The following is a 15,733-nucleotide window of genomic DNA, read 5'->3' on the forward strand; positions in this document are numbered from 1 at the left end:
CATTACCAACTGTCGCAGGGCAGTCCTAGGTTTGGGCTACATACAGACGAGGGCACCAACACCTTACTTCTAACAGAGGAATGCAAAAAAGAGCGCACACTACAAAGGGATTCGGAACGTTCCCCGTTATGAACTTGCAGATGGAGTAGGATCGAACTGACATGTTTAAGTCCTGAGGTAACTAATCGCAATCACAACATCAGTTGCCCTTCTTTCCTACATCTGACATATTCAGGCATCAAGTTCTCACAACAATTCCCTACATTCTTCACATCTAGTTCCAAGATCACACTCTGTACCCCTGCAACCAGTACATACCGAATGCTGACCTACTTCAAATTCCAACATCCTGCTTACACCAAAATCGTTCCTACACAGCCTGTTATTGGTTTTGCTTCCAGTGGAAGATATCCTAGGAAAATAAAATTACAATACCGTAATCAGGTGTAAAACAGCCAAACTTCATAGAATACCAACAATTGCCTAAATGCAATGGTGGCAAGGAGAATTCTGGCAAGACCTAAAACATTCGAAATACACCTGGTGTTGAACAGGTAAACTAGACAGTCATCCGGGCAGTCATTGGATTTTTTGTTTGAATGCCGATTCTCCTAATCGGCGCGGAGACATAGCTAACTTTAACAGTAGGTAAGATTAATCACAAATAATAGAAAATCAAGCTGCTCAAATGACTGCAGTCAGTTGTTGATCAGCAGAAATGAATTGAGCTCTTCAGCTTTCTTGTACCTATTCTTCCCCAAAAGTGGACGGGACTAGTTACCTATGCTAAAACAAGAAAAGAACTACCGCAAATTTCAAAATTTAAGCTGCAGTAATAGCTAGACAATAACTATGTAATTACTTGGTAAGTTACTTACATGAAATTGCATGCATAAATTCTCATCATAAATATCCATTACTTATATTATAAATGAATTTCCTGCCTCCTAACCTTACAGTTTTCATTACAGCAAAATATATTGACTACACAAACTACACAAAAAGCAAAGTTCATTGCTTCCCTGAACTATATGCACAGTGCTGCTGAAAGTGGAATGGAATTTCTAGGAATTGTGGAGACCACGAATGAGTTAATTACATATAGGTAAGTAATGAATTTGTGAATTTATTTTGTTCATATAAATTCTATAACCAAAAAACATAATCTTTAAAATACAACAACAGAGTTCTATTACCATCAACTTAAATTAATTCTTCAGCCTTAATAAAAAATAAGTGAAGAGATTTATGCAAAAAATATACCTGAGTATGAAGAAAAACATAGGTTAACTAATGAATGAAACCATACCTGCTCATTCTTGGCAAGAGCTTTCTCCATGCAATCTTTGGTGTATAGCTGGGGATTGCGGCCTCCATCAATGTACCTGAAGCCAATGGAATAAATCAAAACTTGACAAGACTGTTATTTTTTAACAGAACCAAACAGTGCTGTAGTATTCTGAAGTTTCGTCAGAACAGATTTATGCTTAGCAATAAAAGTACTGTATTAATTTTCAGTTTTTTAGCTTCAATACTGGCAATATCCCAACTAGAGGCTAAAGGTATATAATCACTTCTGATGAGCAAGTATAAAGATAGTTCATGAACTCTCCTAATTCCTTCTGGCAATATATGCTCTGTACGGACATTAGGTTTTGAAAGAAAGATCCGCCCCTGGAGGGCAAACACTGTACATTATAACACGGATGGTAAATAAACAGCCATCCCGAGAATATTAAAAGCTTGAAATTGCACTTACTCAAATACTTCAAGTGGAACTAGAACATCCTGTACAGCAGAACGTAACTTATCTATATCTTGCATGTTTGTGATCATGTTTTGCCTGTAAGAACAAGTAATTAGTTTAACTATTAAATAAGGTAATGAAATTACATTGAAATACTTAATAAATATGACATTTTTATAATAAAAATGAGATTTTACACATACTTAGTAATTACCTATAGCTGAAAACTCACCACCTCAGCAGTGAAATCTTACAAATTTTGTGGTGGCTTTAATTACATAATTACTTGGTAAGCATGTGTAAAATCTAATTTTATTATAAAAATGTAATTTTTACACATGTATCTTACCAAGTAATTACCTATAGCTAATTCCCCTCTTATGGAGGTGGGAATCATGGACATGACCTACATTGAAGACATTATATGTATACTATAGTAATGACTCAATATAGGAATACGTACTGCAAGCATTTATCAAATACTCTTTGTACCTTACCTGGCAAGAGAGCGTTGCACATGAATACTGCCTCTGGTCATCACTCTCTTAACCTATAGAAGGCGTGGCAGTTTTGGCCAATGATTACCCCTACTTTAGTGGGAAATAACTTTTCAGTCATGGAGGTTCACCGATGACTGGTGAAAGTTATTTATTGATACCCTTGCCCTTGGCATAGACCAGATAAAAACCAACAACCACACCTACACCATATAAAACAACCAGTGATACCCTACCATAATGACTGGTGAGTACTCCGGGTAACCAGTACCCCCAGGCTTCCCAAAACTCAACACCAACAGCCAAGACAACAAAGGACATTACTAAAGGGACAGTCAGCCCCTTATGCTTCCTCCCCCAACATCATGCCAGCCACCGACACCAGACCCAACATGGAGCAATTCACAAAAACAGTTTTGATATCCTAAAGATAATGAACAGAAAAAAACTGATCTACATTTCCAGAATGTAGAGTTCATAATAGCTTCTAAGGACATAGGCCTAAAAGCTAGAGAAGTCGCTACGGCTCTCACTTCATGCGCCTTAGCGTTACTGGAAAGTAATACTTCTTCCTGGAGTTGTGTGTGCCCCCACTATCAAGCTCCTTAAGAAAAAGGAAATGGTATTCTTAGATATCAGATGAGGCGGAGACTTCACAGAACACCAAAGATTACTTTGCAGGTCCTCTAATCTTTTTTGTTCTCTTTAAATAATAGCAGAACCCTCTCACTGGGCATAGAAGACGATCTTCCTCCTCTGGTCCGATGATATCCATCAGATTCTTAATGGTAAAAGAACATGGCCAAGGTTTGTTCACATCCTCGTTCTTTGCCAGAAACCCCAAGAACAAAAAACAGACAGTATTACCTTGGGAAAAACTCACTCTTTTGTCTAAAGCCTGCAATTCGCTGACCCTTTTAGCCGTAGCCAGAGCTACCAATAAAGGGTCTTCTTAGTGATACCAAGTGGATGGGTTTGTAAGATTCTCCCCGAAAGCCACTTCAGTGCTACGTCTAATTCAAAGAGACTGCTCTAGACTTTTCTGACTCGGAAGTATCCATGGATCTAATAAGATTGCTAATGTCGTTGTTGTGTCCGACGTCTAGACCTTTGTGCTTGAACACTGAGCTTAACATCACTCTATACCCTTTAATGGTACTTGAAGATAGTTTCCTTGAGGATATGAAAAATAAAGGAAAATCCACTATCTGTGCAATAGTGTTATCAGAAGAAGGGATGTTATGTCTTCTACACCAATTTCTAAAATCTGACCATTTTGACTGGTAGAGCTTGCTAGCAGATGATCTGCAACATCTAGCAATGGCTTCTGCAGCTTTTCTTGGAAAGCCTTTCGCTCTAACCAGTTGCTTGACAGTCGAAATCCTGTCAGAGACAGAGCAGACAATCCCTGGTGGAACCTGAACAGGTGGGGCTGTGTCAGTAGCGACCTCTTCTGAGGGAGAAGTCATGTGAAGTCCACAATTAGACGAAGAAGGTACAAAAACCATTCTTTCCTCAGCCAGAAAGGGTCACGAAGACATTCTGATAATTTGCAAAGTTGAATAAGATCGTTGAGTCATAAGGGAAGTCTGGGGTACTATGTATTTGAGGAGGCAGACACTTAGAAGTCCTGTGATCAGATTTCTTAGGGAGGGAGACTACCTTCTTCTTCGGCAGGGAGCCTTAGAAGTCGAAGGGGTGGAGACTGATGAAAATATGATGATTCAGAACAGGAAGATGACAACACTTGATGAGCTCTCTTCCTCTTCGACTACTCCAAATTCTGCGAGACTCCTTCTACAGGATGAGGTATAGTATTTACCAGCAGGAATAGAGTTAATAATCACAGGGCAGCGGCCAAGGTTTTGTCCATTGACGTAACTCCAGGATAGCAGTGGTAAATGAATATGATTTCCAGCAGGGGATCAGTACACACACTCGAGGACCAATATCACAGCATGCTATGAGACAAAGGTACAATTCCAAGGTTAGGATAACCAACACGAAGAGCTATCCAACCATATACTGCTGTAATCACAATCACCACTATTAGTCTGTAAAATAAAGGAAATATGATTTAATGCAATAAGGATACTCCTCTCGCATCCAAGGGCACCGCCCTCCAAAATGAGAGATCCCCCAAACACCAACACCACATGCTCCCTCTTCTACCTTCGTCCGATTGCTAGCTAAAGGATGAAGGAGAAGGGGAATTACCAGAAAAAAAAAGGACAAACCTCTGAAGTTCCCCTCGGTAATTCCCAAAGCGTAAGCGTAAATTTCAGATGAATACATGTCTTGTCCTCATGTTAAAGGTCGAAAATATGTACTAATAAAGATGTTGGCATACCTTTGCCGTAAACCCTTAACACAAAGTAGAAAGGAGGCTATCAAGGCTATCACAAAAAGTGGGTTTGCATATTAATGATTAAATTCAATCAATTATTAATATAAAAATTGAATACACAGGCAGTCCCCGGGTTACGACGGGGGTTCCGTTCTCGGGACGTGTTGTAAGCTGAAAATCGCCATAAGCCAGAACATTGTCAAAAATACAAAGAAAACCTTACTTTTAATGCTTTGGGTGCATTAAAAACAATGTAAACTGCATTCTTATTGCATTTTTCATAAAAAAAATGTTATTATTATAATACAATTAAGTTTGTTCATACTTACCTGGCAGATATATATATAGCTGTATTTTCTGAAGTCCGACAGAATTTCAAAACTCGCGGCACACGCAGTGGGCGGCCAGGTGGTAGTACCCATTCCCGCCGCTGGGAGCCGGATATCAGGAACCATTCCCATTTTCTATTCATATTTTATCAATGCCACTGTCTCCTGAGGGGAGGAGGGTGGGCACCTTAATTATATATATCTGCCCGGTAAGTATGAACAAACTTAATTGTATTATAACAATAACATTTTGTTCATGAAACTTACCTGACAGATATATATATAGCTGAATCCCACCTTCGGATGGTGGGAAGAGACAGAATAGGATTTGTAGGAAACTAAATTAAGTAGATGATGTACATCTTGGTTCCTCACCTGTTAGCAAAGTAGACTCTGTGATTACTGTCACTTAAGCCTGCTTCTGCTCAATCAGAGTTGCCAGCCAGGTGGAGACCTGTAGTGCTGGTGCGCTCTGGATGCTCTGTCAATGGGGACGTGACCTCAACGTGACAAGACCATCGAACCATACATACGAGGGCTATGAAGCAACTGACCACCACCTGACCAACTAGACCAAAACCCCCTGAAAGTTAATTTAATGGATGGGAGATCTTCACACAAGATCTCACCAACAACCAAAAACACAAAATATATTAAAAACTAACCTAACTCCTAACTAAGGGATAGGGAAAGAGCTACCTCCAGCCCCCAAGACTGTGTCTGCAGAAATGTATGGTCCAAGAGAACTACAGTCCTCGTAAATCGTTCTCACATCTCTTAAGTAATGTGAGGCGAATACAGAATTGCTCCTCCAAAAGGTGCCATCAAGGATGTCCTTGATTGACATATTCTTTTGGAAGGCAAGAGAGGTAGCGACAGCTCTGACCTCGTGAGCTTTCACTCGCAAGAGGCTCAAATCAGTTTTCCGGCAAGATGAATGAGCCTCTTTAATGACGTCCCTCAGAAAGAAAGCCACAGCATTCTTTGACAAAGGTAATTCCGGTCTCTTCACAGAGCACCAGAGATTACCTGAGGGACCTCGTACCTCCTTCGTTCTATGAACATAGAACTTGAGAGCCCTGACAGGGCACAGGACTCTCTCTGGTTCTTGGCCCACCAGACTCGAAATACCCTTAATCTCGAAGCTCTTAGCCCAGGGGTTAGACGGGTTCTCGTTTTTAGCCAAGAAAGTTGGACTCAAAGAGCAGACAGCGTTGTCTCCTTTGAAGCCCACTCGGCTACTAAAAGCTTGGATTTCGCTAACTCTTTTCGCCGTCGCCAGAGAAGTTAGGAAAAGAGCCTTCTTTGTCAAGTTCCGAAGAGACGCTGAGTGAAGAGGTTCAAACGGACTTGACATCAATAGTCTAAGAACCACGTCAAGGTTCCATGAAGGAGGCCTCGCCTGAGGAATCTTCATGGTCTCGAACGATCTCAAGAGGTCATGAAGATCCCTGTTGTCAGAGAGGTCCAGGCCTCTGTGCCGAAAAACTGCTGACAACATGCTCTTGTATCCCTTGATGGTTGGGACTGCCAATTTCTGCATGTTTCTTAAGAAAAGTAGAAAATTGGCTATCTGGCTCACAGAGGTTGTGGAAGAGGAAACTCCCTCCTTTCTACACCATGCCCTGAAGGAAGCCCACTTTGATTGGTAGACAGCTCTTGAAGAGGCTCTCCTTGCATTTGCGATCGCTTTCGCAGCTGTTTTCGAAAAACCTCTCGCTCTGGCCAACTTTTCGATAGTCTGAACGCAATCAGACCCAGAGCGGAGAGGTTTTGGTGATACCTTTCGAAGTAGATCTTTCCTCCAGGGCAACGTCCTTGGGAAATCTACAAGGAATGACATGACCTCTGTGAACAATTCTCTCGCTGGCCACATCGGGGCGATCAGGGTCAACCTTGTCCCTTCTGAAGCCGCAAACTTCCTCATGACTTCCCCCATGATCTTGAATGGTGGGAAGGCATAAAGGTCTAGGCCCGTCCAACTCCAGAGCAAAGCATCCACAGCGATTGCTCCTGGATCCAAGACCGGGGAGCAATACAGAGGAAGCCTCTTCGTCCTCGACATCGCGAATAGGTCGACCAGAGGACGTCCCCACAACTTCCAAAGCTCCTGACACACGTCTTGGTGCAAGATCCATTCTGTCGGCAGGATTTGGTCCTGTCGACTGAGAAGGTCCGCCCTGACGTTCTGCACTCCTGCGATGAATCTCGTCAGGATCGTGATCTTTCTCACCCTTGCCCACAGCAGAATCTCCTTTGCCAGGTGAAACAGAGTCCGGGAGTGTGTTCCTCCCTGATTCTTCAAATATGCGAGGGCTGTGGTGTTGTCTGAGTTGACTTGGATAACTTTGTTTGTCAACTTTTCTTCGAAGAACTGCAGCGACAGGAAGATCGCTGCCAGTTCTTTCACATTGATGTGCCAGACTGCCTGTTCCCCTCTCCAGGAGCCTGACACTTCTTCCCCTCCTAGTGTTGCTCCCCAGCCCGAAATGGAAGGGTCTGAAAACAACACTAGGTCAGGGCTCAGAAGATTTAGGGATAAGCCCTCTTGCAACTTCTGAGGATCGAGCCACCATCTTAGTTGGCTTTTCACAGACTCTGAGATCTTCAAGATCGCATTCAGATCGTCTTTGGCCTTCCATTCCTCCGCAAGGAAAAACTGGAGAGGCCTGAGGTGCAGTCTTCCCAAGGAAACAAACTTTTCCAGCGAGGAAATGGTGCCCAGCAGACTCATCCATTCCCTCGCCGAGCAAGTCTCTTTCCCCAGGAAGGCTGAGACTTTCTCTAAGCCTAGCCGCTGACGTTCCTGAGACGGAAACGCCTGAAAAGCCACTGAATCCATCTGAATCCCCAGATACATGATGGACTTTGTCGGGGTCAGATGTGACTTTTCGAGGTTGACAAGAAGTCCCAGGGACTTCGCTAAGGCTAATGTTAACTGAAGGTCCTTCAGACATTTCTCCTTCGACAACGCTCTGACAAGCCAATCGTCGAAGTATAGGGAAACTCTTATCCCTGAAGAGTGTAACCACCTCGCCACATTCTTCATGACGGTAAAAACCATCGGAGCCGTGCTCAAGCCGAAACAAAGGGCTTTGAACTGCCAGACTTTGTTTCCTAAAACGAATCTTAGATATTTCCTTGAAAGAGGGTGGATTGGAACGTGAAAGTACGCGTCCTGCAGGTCTAAGGACACCATCCAGTCGCCCGGTCTCAAGGCTCCTAGAACAGACTGAGGCGTATCCATTTTGAATTTGATCTTTTCTACAAAAAGATTGAGCCTGCTTACGTCTAGTACTGGACGCCAACCCGACGACTGCTTCGGTACCAGGAAAATCTTGTTGTAAAATCCTGGTGACCCCAGGTCCACGACCTGCTCCACCGCTCTTTTTTCGATCATCTGATCTAATAGATCGAAAAGAATCCGCTTTTTCTCTCCCTGATATGACGGAGAAAGGTCTCTGGGAGTCGTGGATAGAGGAGGAGGATCCAAAAAGGGGATCTTGTACCCCTGCTCCACGATCTTGAGGGACCAAGGGTCCGTATCTCTCTCTCTCCATGCTCCCGCAAAAAACTTCAGTCTGGCTCCGACTGGTGTCTGAAGGACATGATCTTCATTTCGATGTCTTGGGCTTGAAGGAAGCTCTTCCTCTTGAAAGCCCTCTCCCTCGAGGAGCTGCTCTCGAGGGAGGAGCTCCATGAAAGGGTTTAACCTTCTTAGGAGGTCGTACAAATGATGACGTAGACGGAACTGCTGAACGTCTTGAGGACTGAGCTAAGAGGTCCTGCGTAGCTTTTTCCTGCAAGCTACTTGCCAGGTCCTTGACCAAAGTCTGGGGGAAGAGATGGTTCGAAAGAGGTGAAAAGAGCAGTTCCGCTTTCTGAGCGGGTGTAACCAATCTAGCGGTGAAGTTACACAGAAGAGCTCTCTTCTTAAGGAATGCCGTTCCGAAGTGCGAAACTAGCTCTTCCGAACCATCCCTGACGGCCTTGTCCATGCACGATAGCACGCTGGACAGCTCCCCCAAACTGAGCGAGTCCGGGCTTCTAGAATGCAGATCTAGAACTCCCAAGCACCAGTCCAAAAAGTTGAAGACTTCGAGAGTTCGTAGCAGTCCTTTTAAGTGATGGTCCGTTTCCGTAGGCGTCCAAGACACCTTAGCTGTGGATAAAAGGGACCTCCTCTGGGCATCTACTATACTAGAGAAGTCCCCTTGAGCTGACGAAGGGATCTTCACACCCACGTCTCCCTTGGTCTCGTACCAAACGCCCCCTTTACCACTGAGTCTAGAGGGAGGAAGGGCGAAAGTTGACTTGCCCTGATCCTTCCTTCGATCCATCCAGTCCTGGAGTTTCTTGAAGGCCCTCTTGGTGGACAGCGAAGTCTTCATCTCCACAAACTCCGGGGTCTTACACGACTTGGAAGACGAAAACTGCGAGGGAGGAAACCTGGGAGCTGCAGGCTGAAACTTGTCCCCGAAAGACGAACGTAACAGCTGCACAAGAACCTTGTAGTCCAAGACGGACGAAACAGAAGAAGGTTCCTCTTCAATCGAGTCCGCCGGACTACTCAGCTCTCCTTCTTCCCTAAGAGGAATAGGAGACCGCCCATCCGGAGAGGGCGTACGTCCAGCGGGTCTGGCCTTGATCAAAGACCTCCGCTGCTTGGAAGCAGAAGCCTCATCCAAGCTAACGTCCTTACGACGATCCTTACTGCTCGAAGGAGGCAGAGCGTCTTGACGGCGCTGAGCGTCCTTAGAGACGACCGAGACTGTTTTACTACTATCCAAAGCGTCCTTACTCTTCTTACAAGAGCGAGCAGATTTAGAAGTTAACGCGTCTTTCTGAACGCTAACGAACTCCTTATGAGGAGACACGTCACTCTGAGCGTCCATACGAGCGTCCTGCTGCACGTCCTCTTCCTGCTCGGCGTCCTCCGAAGCGTCCTGGAAAGCGACCTGCTGAGCGTCCTCAAAAGCGTCCTGAGCATCCTCTCGAGCGTCTCGTTGAGCAGCCTGCCCATGACGTTGAGAGGGAACGAAAGCGTCCTGACGACAAGCTTTCCTACCAGGAGAACGAGATCGGTGATGAACCGAAGGAGACGCATTCGGAGAAAGAGACGAACGCGGAGAGGGAGAAGGAGACTGCTTCGTCCTCTTGACAGGCAGCCTGACGTCCTTCCTCCGCTTAGGCTCGACTGCTGCTGGGCGAGTCCTTTGAGCCATCAAAGAAGATAACTGGTCCTGAAGGGACAAAAGGATGTTCTTCGTAGGCGAAGAACCAACAGAAGGAGCAGGACTGAGCCTGCGAGAAGACGAGGGGCGAGGGGACGCCTCCTTCCTTCTCACAGGTACAGCTACCTGCTTCTCCACACAGCGACTGTAGCGCATCTCAGCGTCATCACCGGATGACATCCTACCTCTCTTCTGAGGCGGAAAGGCGTCATACACATCCGGAGAAGAGCGCAACGACACTGGAGAGATAGGACGTGAAGCGTCCTCACTACGAAAAGTCCTTTTCAGAGGACGCAAGTCTCTCTGAGCGCTCCACCCCTTGCGCGGGGAGGACGCCTCGGAGGACGAAAAACAGTCCCTAAGGATACGCACCCGTGCGCGCTCCTTGGCAGCCTGGGAACTTGCAACAGGGCCTGCCGAAGGGACGCCAGATCGGTAGGGAGCCCCCGTAACCCTCTTGCGGCTTTCGACATACCCACTCCCTGAGTCCTGGGAGTCCGATAGCGGTCTAGGCCTAGAGGCATTATGGGGCCGATCTGACGCCCCCTCCACAACACTAGGGGCATGATCACACACTCTCACTGGGCCAGTTTCTAAGGCCAACACTTTTGATTCAAGAGTACGTAACGACTCCAAAACCAGAGAAAGGGCATTACCTTCTCCAGACACAGAATCAGGGCCCGAAGGCAACATCAAAGGTTTAGGAGAGACAAATTCTACAGGTGTTAATGCACGTGAAATGTTACTTCCCTTACCTTTAGTAGAACCGCTCCTGGAGGAAGACCTCCTGATCCTATCGCGTTCCAATTTACGCCGATAGGAATCATACACCTTCCATCCATCATCGGTCAATCCTTCACATTCATTGCACCGATCATCCAACAAACATACATGCCCCCTACACCCCATACATACTGTGTGGGGATCTACCGATGATTTAGGTAGCCTCACCTTAATCACTCTTCACACACACACTCTGAAACTCACTGCACTTGATCCAGACATCACGTTTGCAGAAAAGCCAATCCAAAATAAAAAAAACAGTCCACTATTGCGCATGCCAATCCAACAATCCAGAATCTATAACCAAAAGACAATCCAGATACTTAAAGACAAGTAAATCCAAAAATCCTAGGCGGAGGTACTGCAAACAATTGTTTCCAGCACCGGCGACAGAAAAAATATGAATAGAAAATGGGAATGGTTCCTGATATCCGCCTCCCAGCGGCGGGAATGGGTACTACCACCTGGCCGCCCACTGCGTGTGCCGCGAGTTTTGAAATTCTGTCGGACTTCAGAAAATACAGCTATATATATATATATATCTGTCAGGTAAGTTTCATGAACAAAACTTCAAATATTGATTACGTATTTTGTATTTTTGGAGTCATATTTCTTCTGGCAGATCAGCGTTGTAAGCGCCATAACCCTGGAACATGCGTCGTAAACCCGGAAATAATTTCTGATAAATATAATTGAAAAGCATTGTTACCTCGGAATGTCATAAGCTGAACCCGTCATAAGCCAGGAACTGCCTGTACATATTTATTCGAAAAATAAAAAATGAAAGATCCCACCTGGAAAATGATCAACGGCCAGTCAGCAAGAGCTCACAAAAACACGTCTTCATCAGAAGACGGCCGAAAGAAAAAGTGGAGTGTTTACATCCGGGCAGGCGGGCCTACCTGCCTGCCACACGGCCATTAAATCCATGTTCAAGAATTTAACGGCCGTAATTCCAAATGCGCTGAAAATAATTCCTCATGTAAAGGACTGAGGATTTGTATATTGTGTAGGAACAATTTCAATTTCTTCTTTCAACAGATCTACAAAGAGAAGTACATACCTAGGGTAAATGACCAAGCGGTAACAGCCACCACTATTGGAATGCGGCCACCTTGCCTAAAAAGTTCTTGAATTTGCTGCCATGAGCATCAATCAAGAGTTGTAGCCCATCCAGGCAGCACACTGAGACCTCTATGCTCCTCTCGAAGTGTTTTCTTCTAATTTACAAAATAATGGTATATATAATTAAAGCGTTTTTTCGGGAAGTGGCTGCGTTCTGAGAGAGATGGACGCTATGTCGCCACTCAGTCATTTACCCTATAGGCTATAGGTACCTATAGTAGATTCACATCAACCATGCATTTATTGTCTAGGCCAGTCCCTTACGACGCTCCTGATTGGCTGTTGATAAGCCAATCACAGGGCTGGAAACTCTCAGTCTCTCTCGAAAGTTCACATAGGCAACGTATATTCCTGCTCTCCTGAGGGGTACTTCTATCAACAGCCAATCAGGAGCGTTGTAAGGGACTGGCCTAACATCAAATGCATGGTTGATGTGAATCTACTGAAGTACCTACTATACTAGGTTACTAGCTATTTGCTAAAAATGAACAGTTTGGCCTATCTGCTTAAAGCAGAGATTAATGGTTTTCTCAAAATTCTACAGGTCCGTTATCCCCTTTATTCTCCCACAGCCCCCTTATTTTAACAACCTTTGGGTAGATCTAAACCCGTATTCCGCGGCGAAGTAGCTACACTGTGGCAGTTGACGTTTTTCTATAGAATTTTACCTCCTGAACAAGAATTTAAAGTAATATTTTTTTGGCCAGCTGTAATTAACCTTTGAACTCTATCCTACGGTATTACCAATCTTTGCTTCTGTAAGCACAGGCTAACCTGCTCATGATTTTTTCTGTTTTCCATGATTTAGTAAATAGCCTAGGTAGGTACCTTTGATAAATCTGTGTTGATCTAGACTTTACATACTAGGCTATACAGTGAATTTGGACCCTAATCTGAAGGATTAGGTACCTCTAGAATATTAGGTCTAGGCTACAGTAGCTCTGATCCCCTAGCTAGTATTTCTACTAGGGTAAATGGTAGGGTAAATGACCGAACAGCAACATAGCAGCCACCTCTTGGGGCGTCCAATGTATTTTGCTGTGTTTAGTACTGGCCCCTGGGGGGTTTGCTAGTAATTACAGTTGTCCGAATAAATAGTATTACTTAAAAATCTTTTTCAGTAGGTAAAACTGCATAAAAAACTGCAACTGCCATAGTCTAGGCCGCCGCGGATAAGTACCCTAGATCTACCCAAAAAGGTACTTGAATTCACTGCCATGAGCATCAGTCAAGAGTTGTTGCCCATCCGGGCAGTACACCGAGACCTCTAGGTACACTCCTCTCAAGGTAGGCTAAGTGTTTTCTCCTAAATTATGAAACATATTGGCATATAGGTACCTACAATAGCTAGTATAGGCTAGCTACCTAGCTAGCTCCCTACCTAGCTATAATTCAAGCCTTATTCTGGAAGTGGCCGCTAGTACCTATGTCGCCGCTCGGTCATTTACCCTACCCTTCCTAGCCTAGTAGGTACTTCGCATTCACTCTGCCTGGCGAGCCAAACCAAACCGTTAGGCTAGCTACCTACCTAGCTAGTATAATCTTAACTAGGCTAGTAGTAGCCTACTAGGTAGGTATAGCATAAGCTTATACTAGAGCAGCTAGGGAAGTAGCCTAGCTAGTAGTTTCACTGTGGATCATCTTAAATTTAACTCACAGCTTCTGGTTTAGTACTTGTTGTCCTTGTGGCTGGAAGTCGCTTACTAATATTCCGATTTGGCGAACATTTTCAATAAAAGTTTCGAGTTGGTTTTCCAATTGCTCTAGTGAAGAAGACATCTTTATGATAACTGATGAAAGGTGGAGGTTACTTGCACCGTCACAGGCTGACAGCCAATTTCCCAATAGAAGGCTATGAGAAAGGAACGACTTGGTGACCCGTAGTTGTAGTAGTAGTAGTCAGCATTTGCGTGGGTGATCCTTTACAAAACACTCAACCGACGGATCTGTGTGCACTTTTCTTCTAGGACGTGAACCATGAAGGGTAGTATATATAGTTACCATCATTCTTCTGTTAAGATTTCATGCTCGAAACATACATCTATTTTCTCACATCTTGCATGTTTTCATATACTTCTTTCTATCTTGAAATTAAGCTTTCAAACTTCGTGTAGCCAAAGTCTATTTTCATGGTCGTACCTGTTGAAATATTGAAAACAGATATGCCTAATGTAGTTAAATATTCGCCGACTATATATATTGAGCATAATGTCCTTTTACTGAAAAGATACGTTACCCGTAAAACTGTCAAGAATAGCAAAAGCTAAAGGAAACCCTTCCTATTTCCAGTCAGGTAAGGAAGTGAATTCTATAAACTTTGGAAATTTGTCAATGGACAGGTTATGGTAAACTAAACCGCATGAGAGGTCAAGGAAAGGAAATTATAACATATTTACCCCACGAAGAATTGGCGTAGTTTCTTAATTCATTGTTCGTTATGGAAATATTGCCATATGCTATATGCAGGCTCCAGCTTATTTACCTATCAATAAGTGTTTCTTTCAAAGATGTTATACTTGAAATAAATTAAATTGGAATTGAGTAGATTTATTCAACGTATAAAAAATAATTAGTTTGCAAAGTCTAATTTTATTCTCAAGCTATATATCAAGTGTGAAATCAGAAAGGAAAAGCCTAACTATAGAAGTGACCCAAGACAGCGTCCTAGCTGGGTCTACTGCTATTTGGCATTTACACGATTGAATTAGCTAGAATCCTAAACAAGTACAAGGTTATAAAACTGTATGCTGATGATACTCAGTTTCATGTCCTTCTCGAAACGGTAGAAGATATTACTAAAATTGATGCGATAATGAAAGATATATAAAAAAAGTGGATGCTGGTGAAAAAACTAAAACTCAATGAAGACAAAACTGAAGGTATACGTTATTTGGATCTGATAGTGCACTACGAAAATATGAACATTTCAATAGAATAATTATTGGCTCGTCGTTCATGAACATTGTAGCGGCAGTTAGGAGTATCTATTGATAATAAAATATCGATGAAAAATCATATATTGCATATTATAAAAACATGTAACTATCATATTAGAAACATTGTAATTATCAGAAAATATTTAAACTAAGATATTCTGAAAACGTCAATTTGTTAACCAATACTTTCGAGGGTTGACTATACTGCAACGTTAGGTATACTACAGTCTTTCTAACTACCTCCTAATAAAATTGCAAGGAGTACTAAATAGAGCCTCCAGATTTATAAAAGGGTTGCGTTACCGTGACAGGATAACTCCGCCACTAATCGAGCTACGTTGTCTCCCAGCAAAAGCAAGAATACAACACAAAATACATCTTACAGTCTTTAAAGCACTAAAGTACGGGGAACCAATATCTCTAAGAACTACTCAAGTCTCTTTAGACCTGAAATGAATATTGTGATTAGATATGCAAGTGAAGCATATATACGTAGGCTACTTGAACCTAGAACAAATTGTAAGTCAGGCGAGAGAGCATTTGAACATTGCAGCGTGCACCAAGACTATACAACAATACCGCCTGAAGTGAAGACCATACCAGAAGAAAGCAAATTTAAAAAAGAACTAACGATTCCCATGTTCAGCAGGAGCTACGATACTGATGAGAAAACACTAGAAGATAATTATAAAATATAAGACGCAACTTATTTAGAAAATGTACAAGGGCCTGCCA

General features: G+C 43.4%; 1 protein-coding gene across 1 annotated transcript in view; it reads right to left on the reverse strand.

Moving 5' to 3' along the window:
* Positions 1 to 13,966, reverse strand: part of LOC135212726 (mediator of RNA polymerase II transcription subunit 10-like) — a 30,215-nt gene extending 16,249 nt beyond the window's left edge. Inside the window, exons 1-3 of the mRNA XM_064246431.1 lie at positions 13,720 to 13,966; positions 1,760 to 1,843; positions 1,310 to 1,385 (exon numbers count right to left, since the gene is read on the reverse strand). Coding sequence (XP_064102501.1) covers positions 1,310 to 1,385; positions 1,760 to 1,843; positions 13,720 to 13,841 — 282 coding nt within the window. The 5' untranslated portion in view covers positions 13,842 to 13,966. The remainder of the gene's footprint in view (positions 1 to 1,309; positions 1,386 to 1,759; positions 1,844 to 13,719) is intronic.
* Positions 13,967 to 15,733: the final 1,767 nt, after the last annotated feature.

Source organism: Macrobrachium nipponense, chromosome 41, assembly GCF_015104395.2.
Source record: "Macrobrachium nipponense isolate FS-2020 chromosome 41, ASM1510439v2, whole genome shotgun sequence".
Classification (NCBI taxonomy): domain Eukaryota; kingdom Metazoa; phylum Arthropoda; class Malacostraca; order Decapoda; family Palaemonidae; genus Macrobrachium; species Macrobrachium nipponense.